This window comes from Cetorhinus maximus, chromosome 9 (genome assembly GCF_964194155.1).
Source record: "Cetorhinus maximus chromosome 9, sCetMax3.hap1.1, whole genome shotgun sequence".
Lineage (NCBI taxonomy): Eukaryota > Metazoa > Chordata > Chondrichthyes > Lamniformes > Cetorhinidae > Cetorhinus > Cetorhinus maximus.
The window spans coordinates 71,960,048-71,973,565 of NC_135887.1; the positions used below are offsets into that span (position 1 = coordinate 71,960,048).

Consider the following 13,518-nt stretch of genomic DNA (forward strand, 5'->3'; position numbering starts at 1 on the left):
GGGGGAATATACTGGCATGGATTGAAAACTGGTTAACAAGCAGAAAACAGAGGGGAGGAATAAATGGGTCATTTTCAGGTTGGCAGGCAGTGACCTGTGAGGTACTACAAGGATCAGTGCTTGGGTCCCAGCTATTCACAATCTATACCAATGATTTGGATGTGGGGATTAAATGTAATATTTCCGAGTTTGCTGATGACAAAAAACTAGGTGGAAGTGTGAGTTGTGAGGAGGATGCAAAGACACTTCTGGAGGATTTGGAGAGGCTAAGAGAATGGGCAAAAATTGGCAGATGGAATAGAATGTGGAGAAATGCGATGATATCCACTTTGTCCAGACACCGCAGGGTGCCCAGACACCGCAGGGTGCCCAGACACCGCAGGGTGCCCAGACACCGCAGGGTGCCCAGACACCGCAGAGTGCCCAGACACCGCAGAGTGCCCAGTTAGGGAAAACAGAAGTGCAGACTATTTCTTAAATGGTGAGAGGCTGGGAAGAATTGAACTTCAAAAGGACCTGGGTGTCCTTGTTCATGAGTCACTCAAAGCTGATATGCAGGTGCAACAAGTAATTAAGAAGGCAAATGGTATTTTGGCTTTTATTACAAGAGGATTTGAACATCGAGGGATACGGGGATAGTGCAGGAAAATGATGTTGAAGTTGAAGATCAGCCATGATCTCATTGAATGGCGAAGAAGACTCAAATGGGCTGAAAGGCCTTGTCCTGCTCCTATTTATTATGTTATTATGTACCTTGCTCTGCAACATTTTACCTACCTTTCCTGTTACGTATACGCTGAAATACCCTTTTCAATGCTGTTTCGCCAAATGCCTGCGTATTGTGTAATACCTGGGCACTCTGCAATGGCTTACTGCTTTGCAATGTCTGGGTGCTCTGCTATGTCTGGGTGCTGCGCGGTGTCTGGGTGCTGCGCGGTGTCTGGGTGCTGCGCGGTGTCTGGGTGCTGCGCGGTGTCTGGGTGCTGCGCGGTGTCTGAGTGCTGCGCGGTGTCTGAGTGCTGCGCAGTGACTGGGTGCTGCGCGGTGTCTGGGTGCTGCGCAGTGTCTGAGTGCTGCGCGGTGTCTTTTGAGTGCTGTGTGGTGTCTGGGTGCTCTGCGGTATCTAGGTGCTCTGTGGCATCTGGGTGCTCTGTGATGTCACAGAATCACAGAATCTCACAGTGCAGAAGAGGCCCTTCAGGAGAAACACCTGACCTACCTAACTAATCCCATTTACCAGCACTTGGCCCATAGCCTTGAATATTATGACGTGCCAAGTGCTCATCCAGGTACTTTTTAAAGGATGTGAGACAACCTGCCCCCACCACCCTCCCAGGCAGTGCATTCCAGACCATCACCACCCTCTGGGTAAAAAAGTTTTTCCTCACATGCCCCCTAAACCTCCTGCCCCTCACCTTGAACTTATGTCCCCTCGTGACTGACCCTTCAACTAAGGGGAACAGCTGCTCCCTATCCACCCTGTCCATGCTCCTCATAATCTTGTATACCTCAATCAGGTCACCCCTCAGCCTTCTCTGCTCCAACGAAAACAACCCAAGTCTATCCAACCTCTCTTCATAACTTAAATGTTTCATCCCAGGCAACATCCTGGTGAATCTCCTCTGCACCCCTTCCAGTGCAATCACATCCTTCCTATAATGTGGCGACCAGATCTGCACACAGCATTCCAGCTGTGGCCTCACCAAGTTCTATACAACTCCAACATTATCTCCATACATTAGTAATCTATGCCTCGATTGATAAAGGCAAGCGTCCCATAGGCCTATTTCACTACCCCACTAACATGCCCCTCTGCCTTCAGAGATCTATGGACACACACGCCAAGGTCCCTTTGTTCCTCAGAACTTCCTAGTGTCATGCCATTCATTGAATATTTCCTTATCAAATTACTCCTTCCAAAGTGTATCACCTCACACTTTTCATGGTTAAATTCCATCTGCCACTTATCTGCCCATTTGACCATCCCGTCTATATCTTCCTGTAGCCCAAGACACTCAACCTCTCTGTTAACCACCTGGCCAATCTTTGTGTCATCCGCAAACACTCTAATCCTACCCCCCACATAGTCATCTATGTCGTTTATATAAATGACAAATAATAGGGGACCCAGCACAGATCCCTGTGGTACGCCACTGGACACTGGCTTCCAGTCACTAAAGCATCCTTCTGTCTTCACCCTCTGCCTCCTACAACTAAACCAATTTTGAATCCACCTTATCAAATTACCCTGTATCCCATGTGCCTTTGCCTTCTTTTTAAGTCTCCCATATGGGAGCTTGTCAAAGGCTTTGCTGAAATCCATATAAACTACATCAACTACACTACCCTCATCTACACACCTGGTCACCTCCTCAAAAAATTCAATCAAATTTGTTAGGCATGACCTCCCTCTGACAAAGCCATGCTGACTATCCCTGATCAAACCTTGCCTCTCCAAGTGGAGATAGATTCTCTCCTTCAGAACTTTCTCCAATAGTTTCCCTACCACTGACGTGAGACTCACTGGCCTGTAGTTCTCTGGCTTATCTCTACAACCCTTCTTAAATAGTGGAACCACATTAGCTGTTCTCCAGTCCTCTGGCACCTCCCCCGTGGCCAGAGAGGAATTAAAAATTCGGGTCAGAGCCCCTGCGATCTCCTCCCTTGCCTCCCTCAGCAGTCTGGGACACAAATCATCCGGACCTGGAGATTTGTCCACTTTTAAGCCTGCCAACACCTCCAATACCTTGTCACTCCCTATATCAATTTTCTCAAGAACCTCACAGTCTCTCTCCCCGAGTTCGATACCTTCATCCTCATTCTCTTGGGTGAAAACGGATGTCTGGGTGCTCTGTGGTGTCTGGGTGCTCTGTGGTGTCTGGGTGCTCTGTGGTGTCCGGGTGCTCTGTGGTGTCCGGGTGCTCTGTGGTGTCCGGGTGCTCTATGATGTCCGAGTGCTCTGTGGTGTCCGGGTGCTCTGTGGTGTCTGGGTGCTCTATGATGTGTGAGTGCTCTGTGGTGTCTGGGTGCTCTGTGGTGTCTGGGTGCTCTGTGGTGTCTGGGTGCTCTGTGGTGTCTGGATGCTCTGCGGTGTCTGGGTGCTCTGCAGTGCCTGGGTGCTCTGCAGTCCCTGGGTGCTCTGCAGTGCCTGGGTGCTCTGCAGTGTCTAGGTGCTGTGCAGTGTCTGGGTGCTGTGCAGTGTCTGGGTGCTGTGCAGTGTCTGGGTGCTGTGCAGTGTCTGGGTGCTGTGCAGTGTCTGGGTGCTGTGCAGTGTCTGGGTTCTCTGTGATGTCTGGATGCTGTTCAGTGCCTGGGTGCTGTACATTGTCTGGGTGCTGTGCAGTGTCTGGGCATTCTGCAGTGTCTGGGCGCTGTGCAGAGTCTAGGCGCTCTGCAGTGTCTGGGTGCTCTGTGATGTCTGGGTACTCGGCAGTGTCTGGGTGCTCTGTGATGTCTGGACGCTCTGCGGTGTCTGGGTGCTCTGCAGTGTCTGGGTGCTCTGTGGTGGCTCGGTGCTCTGTGATGTCTGGGCGCTCTGCAGTGTCTGGGTGCTCTGTGATGTCTGGGTACTCGGCAGTGTCTGGGTGCTCTGTGATGTCTGGACGCTCTGCAGTGTCTGGGTGCTCTGCAGTGTCTGGGTGCTCTGTGATGTCCTGGTGCTCTGTGATGTCTGGGTGCTGTGCAGTGTCTGGGTGCTGTACAGTGTCTGGGTGCTGTACAGTGTCTGGGTGCTGTACAGTGTCTGGGTGCTGTGCAGTGTCTGGGCATTCTGCAGTGTCTGGGCATTCTGCAGTGTCTGAGTGCTGTGCAGAGTCTAGGTGCTCTGCAGTGTCTGGGTGCTGTGCAGTGTCTGGGCATTCTGCAGTGTCTGGATGCTGTGCAGAGTCTAGGCGCTCTGCAGTGTCTGGGTGCTCTGTGATGTCTGGGCGCTCTGCAGTGTCTGGGTGCTCTGTGATGTCTGGGTACTCTGCAGTGTCTGGGTGCTCTGTGATGTCTGGACGCTCTGCAGTGTCTGGGTGCTCTGCAGTGTCTGGGTGCTCTGTGATGTCTGGGTACTCTGCAGTGTCTGGGTGCTCTGTGATGTCTGGGTACTCTGCAGTGTCTGGGTGCTCTGTGATGTCTGGACGCTCTGCAGTGTCTGGGTGCTCTGCAGTGTCTGGGTGCTCTGTGATGTCTGGGTACTCTGCAGTGTCTGGGTGCTCTGTGATGTCTGGACGCTCTGCAGTGTCTGGGTGCTCTGCAGTGTCTGGGTGCTCTGTGATGTCTGGGTACTCTGCAGTGTCTGGGTGCTCTGTGATGTCTGGGTACTCTGCAGTGTCTGGGTGCTCTGTGATGTCTGGACGCTCTGCAGTGTCTGGGTGCTCTGCAGTGTCTGGGTGCTCTGTGATGTCTGGGTACTCTGCAGTGTCTGGGTGCTCTGTGATGTCTGGGCGCTCTGTGATGTCTGGGCGCTCTGCGGCATCTGGGTGCTCTGCGGCGTCTGGGTGCTCTGCGGCATCTGGGTGCTCTGTGATGTCTGGGCGCTCTGTGATGTCTGGGTACTCTGTGATGTCTGGGCGCTCTGCAGTGTCTGGGCGCTCTGTGATGTCTGGGTACTCTGCAGTGTCTGGGTGCTCTGCGATGTCTGGGCGCTCTGCAGTGTCTGGGTGCTCTGCGGCGTCTGGGTGCTCTGCGGCGTCTGGGTGCTCTGCAGCGTCTGGGTGCTCTGCGGCGTCTGGGTGCTCTGCAGCATCTGGGTGCTCTGCGGCGTCTGGGTGCTCTGTGATGTCTGGGCGCTCTGCAGTGTCTGGGTGCTCTGTGATGTCTGGGTACTCTGCAGTGTCTGGGTGCTCTGTGATGTATGGACGCCCTGCAGTGTCTGGGTGCTCTGCAGTGTCTGGGTGCTCTGCGATGTCTGGGCATTCTGCAGTGTCTGGGCGCTCTGCAGTGTCTGGGCGCTCTGCAGTGTCTGGGCGCTCTGCAGTGTCTGGGCGCTCTGCGGTGTCTGGGCGCTCTGCGGTGTCTGGGCGCTCTGCGGTGTCTGAGTGCTGCGCGGTGTCTGGGTGCTGCGCGGTGTCTGGGTGCTGCGCGGTGTCTGGGTGCTGAGCGGTGTCTGCATTAATGAATTTTAAAAACCCAGGCACAGCAGAGCACCCAGATAATGCAGAGTGTCCAGATATTGCAAAGCGCTCGACACCATAGAGTGCTCTATGGTGTCTGGGTGCTCTGCGGTGTCTGGGTGCTCTGCGATGTCTGGGCATTCTGCGATGTCTGGGCATTCTGCGATGTCTGGGCATTCTGCAGTGTCTGGGTGCTCTGCGGTGTCTGGGTGCTCTGCGGTGTCTGGGTGCTCTGCGGTGTCTGGGCATTCTGTGGTGTCTGGGTGCTCTGCAGTGTCTGGGTGCTCTGCAGTGTCTGGGTGCTCTGTGGTGGCTCGGTGCTCTGTGATATCTGGGCGCTCTGCAATGTCTGGGCGCTCTGCAATGTCTGGGCGCTCTGCAATGTCTGGGCATTCTGCGGTGTCTGGAAGCTCTGCGATGTCTGGGCATTCTGCGATGTCTAGGTGCTCTGCGATGTCTGGGCATTCTGCGATGTCTGGGCATTCTGTGTTGTCTGGGCTCTCTGCGGTGTCTGGATGCTCTGCTGTGTCTGGGTACTCTGTGGTGTCTGGACATTCTGCAATGTCTGGGCATTCTGCGGTGTTTGGGTACTGTGCTATGTCTGGGCATTCTGTGATGTCTGGGCATTCTGTGGTGTCTGGGCACTCTGCAATGTCTGGGTGCTCTGCGGTGTCTGGGTGCTCTGCAGTGTCTGGGTGCTCTGCGGTGTCTGGGTGTCTGGGTGTCTGAGTGTCTGGGTGTCTGGGCGCTGTGCTATGTCTGGGCATTCTATTCCTGTTGTTGGAATGACTAATCCTTGTTCATTATTGACTTGCCTTATGTTCCTATTAATTCTCACCTTTTATCATTAACTGATTTGTTTGTTATAATAAATGTAAGATTAAAATGTCTTATCACTAAAGTGCAGTAACTCTAAACTTTTATTGCCAGATTGTGTGGACGGAAGAAAAGTCTGCCTATCACCAGACCAAGAGGAGATAATGCAGCCATCATGGAGAATGGGAACGGGAGAGACTTGGTGGAAGAATGTGGCCTGAAAGCTGACATAAAGAGATCAGATGAATGGATCCAGCTGATGAACAAAGATGATGTGAAGATTGTGTCTGAACCAGCTGAAGCTGCCAGGTTAATGAATGGGGAGGAATCAGGAGAACCGTCCAATAGAGAGACGATAAGAGCTACACAGGAGGAAGAAGCCAAGAGCTAGGTGGAGTACGAGATGGTGATGAAGCTCTGCTCCTGTCATCTACACACTCTTCATATGTCACTGACTGAATGCAAATTTACGAAATGTGTCTGTCAGCCCTTTGATAAGCTTTGTGTTACATCCTCTAAAGCTCTTCAAGGACTAGTGTTTACAATGCCTGCTTGAAGCACATTGTATCTTCATAAGCAGAGACCATTTCACCTTCCTGTCGAAACATGTCACTCTTATTTCTGATCATTCTACACTCAAATCAAAACATTTCATCATTGTGTTGAACTGTCGTTCCCATGTTGAACATGTCACTCTTGTGTTAGATTGTTTCATTCCCTGTTGAATGTGTCACCCTTGGGTCAAACTGTTTTTGATCTCATAACAGTCTATGTCATTCTCTTGTCAGTCTGTGTCATTCTCATATCAGTCTGTATCGTTCACATGCCATTCTTGAGTCAGTATGTGTCGTTCTCATGTCATTCCATAAAGTTCTTGTGTTGGACTGTGTCGGTCCTGAAACAAACCATTTTCCTCTTGTGTTGCTCCCATGTCAGATAGATTTTGCTCTTGTATCGAACCATGATGCTGTCATGTTGGATCATGTCAGTTATGCATTGGATCATTTCACTTGCGTGTCAGCCCGTGTTGCTTTCACGTCAAGCTGTTTCATTCCGGTGACGGACCCTGCTGTTGGTACTTTTGAATGATGTTTTAATATGAAGTGCTTCCCCTTCCCTCTCAGCTCTCTTTCCCCCTTGCTTCAGCTTTGCTCCTAATATTCATCACTCCCGTACTAAGGGGAGTTATGTGAAAGGAATGTGGGCCATTAGCCTACCCTTGAATAGTTCACTTTTTCATTCAGATGGCGGGATGAGATGCTCTGAGCTATGAGTGACAGAAGATGTATTCATCCTGGGGGTTGGGGAGGATACAGGTACAGCTTCTCCATCTACCAGTGGCTATGAAAATAACCAGTAGCTTAAATGCAGACTTCAATTAGAGCCCAGTTCAACATATAATCCTTATAACATCTGACTCAGACTCGAGTCTCGGCATTTGACCATTGTCGTGTCACTACATCTCATCTATTTATCTTGCAATATTTTCTTTTCCTTCTGAAATGATCACTTCCACATTGATTCCAGAAAGTCGCTTGCAAGAGCAATAAAACAGACAGTTTTAATAGGTATTGGCTGATACTGAGAGTTACAAATTGTTCATTCACCTCCAGACTTGAACCAAGATTATTTTGTCTGCAAAGACACAGCGAAATGAGTCCAATAAACTATACTCCAGTTTTGGTGCGAAATTCTCCACAGCACCATAGGCTCCATGTTTTCGAACAAATTGGTAATGTCCTCAGTAAGTCTGTGAGGACAGCAGTATGAACATAGTAGGGAGGTCTGATCTACAGACAGCCTCATAGAACGTTGTCAAAATGGTGAAGAGGAAGTTTAATTCATAACTTGATCCATGCTATACCAAAACTGAGAATGTTTGGTAGCCAGTAAAGAGGGAACTTTATTCTGGATCTAACATTCGATTAACCTGACTTATAATTCTGATTTGGTGGTGAAAATAGCAAAGTTTTCTATTCCCACAGCTGACTGGTAAAGCGTTAAATTCGCATGGCCAATCGGAAAAAATATCCCATTTCCACAACTTATCAGTAAAGTGTTAAATTCTCGCAGATGACCGGTAAAGTGTACTATTCCCATCAAATCAAGGAACATAAAATCTATCCGCAAATGTAAGAAAATAATCAAGGGTTGTGTGTGTGAAGAAATTGTATGTTAATCTTTTTTAACTACTCATTTTAATAACCGCATGTAATATTGTGCACTGCCAATCTAGGTGGCGATGTGTTGGAACTTCATGGGCTACATCTTCAGAGGAATGCGGAGAATGGCTGTTTAATTCCATCACCTCAGTATTGCAGACTGCCAGAGGGTGTAGCTCGTGTTTTTAACCATGATTAAACCTGTTCCTTGGGTTAGTGAGAGGCATCATTCATTCTGGATGGCCAAGGTGATGTCAGCACAGCATGTTGGCCTTCTCGCATTTCCCTGCCCCACTTCAGGCCTTCCCACCCTCACCCCCTCCCATGCACCCTCCACTTCCCTCCTGCCGACCTCCCCTTCCCCATTCCCAGTCTTTCCACCCTCCCTCTCCTCCTGATCCCCATCCCTCACCACTGGCCATCGCAACCTTCCCTTCCCCCACTACTTGATGGAGTTTTTCCTCTATTTGCATTAGGGTTGCCAACCGCGATTAAATGTATTCCTGGAGGCTTCATCACATGACTTGCCCCCACACTCCAGCCATTAGTCAGCCAACACATCCATCCTTGTGACGTACTGCCTTCCTACACCAATTAGAAAGCAAAAAGAGTCATTACCTAATTAGGTGATGCTTGACTGTCAGCCAAACAGCCTTCTTTCCCCCATTTTCAATATTCTCTTATCTGATGAAGAGAAGTGTTCAACGAAAATGACAAAAAAGCCCATTGTTTTTTAATGTCCTGATGATTTTTCTCCAGGGTTGCACACAGCATTTTCCTGGAGATTGATCTTCAATTCCTGGAGACTCCAGGCCAATCCTGGAGGGTTGGCAACCCTATCTTGCATGTGGATAGGCTGTTCAGTTTTATTGAACTAAAGCAAAACATTGTGGATGCTGAAAACCTAAAATTAAAAACAGAAAATGCTGGAAATACTCAGCAAGTCAGGCAACATCTGTGGAGAGAAAAACAGAGTTAATGTTTCAGATTTGATGAAAGGTTACAGGCGTCAAAGATTAACGTGGTTTCTCTCTCCACAGTTGTCTTTATTGAACTGGTGAATCACTGGTTCTGCAGGACATCACCTTCATCAGATTTACTTGCACTGGGAGTGCAAATTACAAGCACTAATGTGATGAAAGTGGGTGCAAGGTTATTGGTGATGTAGCTGATAGGAGTGTAAAAAGTCACTTTTATATGAGAAAGATGCCACCTTGTTCACTGTATTGTAGATATTATTTAGCTCATCGCAGTCACAGGGGATCATTGTTTCAAAAGCAGATTTACTCAGGAGCAATCATGCCCTGTACAGTGGTTTATACATAGAAATAGTTGGATAAAGGAGAACAATTCACCCCCCTCCACCAACCCCTCCTCTTCAATTGGGCTTTTTTATTCTCTTCTTCCCACTGTGATCCTGGCAGAATGAGACAGATTTTCTTAAGCCATTGTTGGTCTTGAAGATATTTAAGAGATTTGGCCACCACAAAAGGTACTTGTTCTTCAATCACTGAGCAGCCACTTGATGGCCCTGTGCATGTATGTGTAAGTAACAACTGAATAGTTGTATCCTTCAGATGTGTGCCTTCTCAGCCCACACAAAATGAAGCTCGGTACAGCGCTAGTTCACCAGTTCAAATGTAGTTGTGTGTGTATGTGTGGGTGTGTGTGTGTATGTGTGGGTGTGTGTGTGCATGTGTGTTTGTGTGTGTGTGAATGTGCGCGTGTGTGTGTGAATGTGCGCATGTGTGTGTGAATGTGCGTATGTGTGTGTGTGTGAATATGTGTGTGTGTGTGAATGTGCGTATGTGTGTGTGTGTGAATATGTGTGTGTGTGTGTGTGTGTCCTGAGGACCTCTCTCTCTTCAAGCAGCTAATAATGCCTCCCCCTTCCAAACCTCAACTTCTTTCCCTCACTCTGTTGACATAACCGACGGAAGAGTCACACATAAGCAGGGCTGAAAAGACAAAATGACTTATTTGAATCCTGAACGAGACTTGTGAACATCTTATTTATACTGTTATGTGTGGGTTTAGTGACAAATCCTAAGCTCTAGTTACCTGTTTGGTACATTGTGTAGATGAGCGTCAGTTATTAATTCTCTGGGACTGCCCTAGAATCTCCACAAACTCTGGGACTCTGCTGCAAACAGCAACATGGGAGAAAAATCATCGAGACAGGAACACAATCCAGTGGATTAGGAGAGATGCAAGACCAACAGAAGGATTTGGACGTGGTCAGCATCTCAAAGGAGGGAAAGGCTTATGTGTCATCCTTGAAGAGTGCAATTGATTTGAGGTACTCAGCTTGCAGAGAATGCTTAATGCAGTGTTGTAGCTCCATTCCTGTGCAGCACACTCACTAAATGCTATTTCAACACCAGGCCACATTCACGGTGTGCTACTAATATATCACAATGCAATATCATAACTAGACTAACCTTTTTTCTACTTTGGCTCCTTTGATCTAAAAGCAATCTCCCAGAAATTTCAAACAGAAGGCTAAAGAGATTCTGAGGTAGATCTTGACATTTTTCATGCAATTTGATACACATTTCTATTTTAATGGATTGAGGGTGAGGGTAGACAAAGGGGGATGAGAAGGGGCCCAGAGTGTTCCTGGGCCAAGGATCCGAGGGATTCTGAATCCAGCTCCATTTCCCTCCATTCCTGAGATCCTGGATACAGCACCGATGTGTTTTGTCAGTGATATGATAGCTAACTGACCTGGCGCTGTGTGGCGCCATCCTATGGGAGACCTGGACTGGTGTAGTACAGGCCGGAAACTGGCAATCTCCCAGCCCAGTTTCGTAAATCAAAATATGTTTGAAATGACTTAAGGCAGGAAAGGGCCTGTCATCGGTGTTATTGTGTTGACCCTTAATAAGCTTGTATCAAATTCCTCTCTCGTCAGCATAACATAGATGCAGAGTCAGTTAGAAGAACATAAGTGGGTAGCACTGCACTGAAATACTGGGGAGAGGAGTCTGGTACAGATATGTTATCATCTTTATGATCATTGGCAACAGCATTAGCTACTAAACCTACTTTTATTTTTTAATGGGTAAGTTGCAAGTTAATGTAAAGGCTGTGGTTACGAGATACAAAGATATTTATTTTGGGTTGCTGAGTATTACAATTGGATGCTGTAAAGGACATTGATACACCTCCGCATCGTGTGGCTATTAACATGTATTTCAAACTCCAATGGAGTAAATAGTGTTCTGTATTTATATTAAAACATGTATTATAAAAATTTGATGCTGTTATTCATTTTTTCTTGGTGAGGCCTGATAGCATTCACAGCCACATGTGTGTGTGTGTATTTCTGTGTGTGCATGTCTGTCCTTCTGTCTGTGCCCATGTGTCTGTTTCTGTGTGTGTGTGTTTTTCTTGTGTGTGTGTGTCTTTGTGTGTTTCTGTTTGTGTTTCTTGTCTGTGTGTATGTCTGTGTTTCTGTTTGTGTTTCTCTGTGTATTTCAGTTAGTTGTGTGTGTCTCTGTGTGCTTGTGCGTGCATGAGTCTGTGTTTCTATTTGTGTGTTTCTATCTGTGTTCATGTGTATTTCTGTTCGTTTGTGTCTCTGTGTGTGCTTCATATGTGCACATTTCTGTCTGTGTGTGCCCATGTGTTTATATGTTTCTGTCTGTGTGTGTCCGTGTATATGTGTGTGTCTCTGTCTGTGTGTGGGTCCATGTGTATATGGGCAGAAATTTTCACTTGAGTGGGCATGTGCCCGACCCGCTTGAGCGTGAAATGACATACATTGACGTCGGCTGAGTGTGCTGATGTCAACGTGCAGTCATGCAATAGTTCAGTTGGCAGGCACATGCTAGAGTTGATAGCGTGCCCACTGACAATTAAAAGGCCTGTTTTTCGCTGCCTGCCCAAGGCGAAAAGGCGAAATGGTCTTTGCACTTCTTAGGAAACCTCACCCACGGGCGGGGTGAGGTTTCCTAAAGCAAATAAAAATAAAATAAAAATTTTTAAAACTTAATTAATAACATGCCCCTGCAGTCACATGAGGGGACATGTTTCATTAGTTTTATTTTCTTTACTTTTTTAAAAATAACACTTCATCTCCCTGAGGCAGCTCTGAGATTATGAAGCACGCACTCGCGTACATGTGCAAAGGTCATGCTCACACAGCTCGCAATCCCCCGCCTGCCTGCACAGGCAGCGCTGAGCGCTGCCGCTCGCATTTCACGCTGGGTGGGCCTTAGCCCGCCAGCGTGAAATTGCCCTCCGGCCCAGTTATGGGTGGTGATCGGCTTCCCGGCTGCCCCCACCCGCCCCCACCAAGCCCACCCCACATGGGTGAAATTCTGCCCTATGTTGTGTTTCTCTCTGTGCGTGTCCATGTGCTTATGTCTCTATTGTGTTTCTGCCTGTTTGTGCATATTTCTGCCTGTTTCTGTGTGTGCCTGTATGTGATTGACACTAATATCAGCTGGAATATCAGCTGAATGAAATGGTTAAATGAAGAGCAATGGGAGGAGATATTCATGGAATATAGAAGCCAGTTGGGCTGAATGGCTTGTTTCTGTGCTGTAGGTTCAGTATAATTCAATCTAATATTTCACTCAAATGAGAGCTGATGAAAATCAATCCAAATAAACAATGTGGAAGAAATTTTAAATTTTGAGAATTCTGCATCTGGGAAGAGTCAGAAGTTATCAATACACTGATCATGATGGGATTATTGCATTGATCTGCATTGGACAGGCTCAGGTCTGATGTGGAGCTGTTAGGAACCAAAGGTAGAAGTGAAGGTCTCTTGGTATTCTATTTTGGATCTTGTGGAGGTGATGTCCCTATCTCCTTTATTTGGTAAATCGACAGCTATAAGGAGAGTAAAGGAGGGAATGAAAGTGGCAATAGATCTCCTGAGGTCTCTGATGTGCAACTTGGGTCATTGACTTATCCAATTTCACATTCTTATGAGGGGTTCTTGGTTGGACCTTTAAGTAGATGCTGAACGCTCTGATTAGCAAGCAATTAACTTTCATAATCTTCCCTCAGCTTCTATTCCTGACTCCCCAAAGCACAGTTTACCTTTTCTACTTGCCTGGATGAAGCTGCCAATGGTTTTGTGGCTGCTTCAATGAGCTCGACCCCTGTAATTCCATGTGCGGTGATCCTGGGATCACGTCCTCCGAACCTGACCCTGCCAGAGCTTGCAGCATCAGGGGAGGGTTTGTCCTTTTCAGGGGCAGGTGACTGTATGCTCCACTTTGGCTGGGGTGGTGGGGACCTTTCCACCTTCTGCCGGCAACTGTTTGCTGTTTGCCTTCCTGTGGGGAATTGACTAGGCATGATGACCAATGGTGAGGAGGAGAGGGATTTGTGTACAAAAGACTGGTGTGAGAGGAATAGAGCATTCAGAGAGGAGGGTTGTAGCAATAGAGAAGGTAATGCAGATAGGGAAGGGCAAGGCTGAG

At 47.8% G+C, this 13,518-nt stretch overlaps 1 protein-coding gene across 2 annotated transcripts in view; it reads left to right on the forward strand.

The window, feature by feature from the left end:
• The window catches only part of LOC144684706 (uncharacterized), a 72,129-nt gene extending 60,796 nt beyond the window's left edge, over positions 1-11,333 (forward strand). For both annotated transcript variants that reach the window (XM_078548833.1, XM_078548834.1), the window contains 2 exons: positions 6,030-9,795; positions 9,930-11,333. In XM_078548833.1, coding sequence (XP_078404959.1) covers positions 6,030-6,306 — 277 coding nt within the window. In that variant the 3' untranslated portion in view covers positions 6,307-9,795; positions 9,930-11,333. The remainder of the gene's footprint in view (positions 1-6,029; positions 9,796-9,929) is intronic.
• Positions 11,334-13,518: the final 2,185 nt, after the last annotated feature.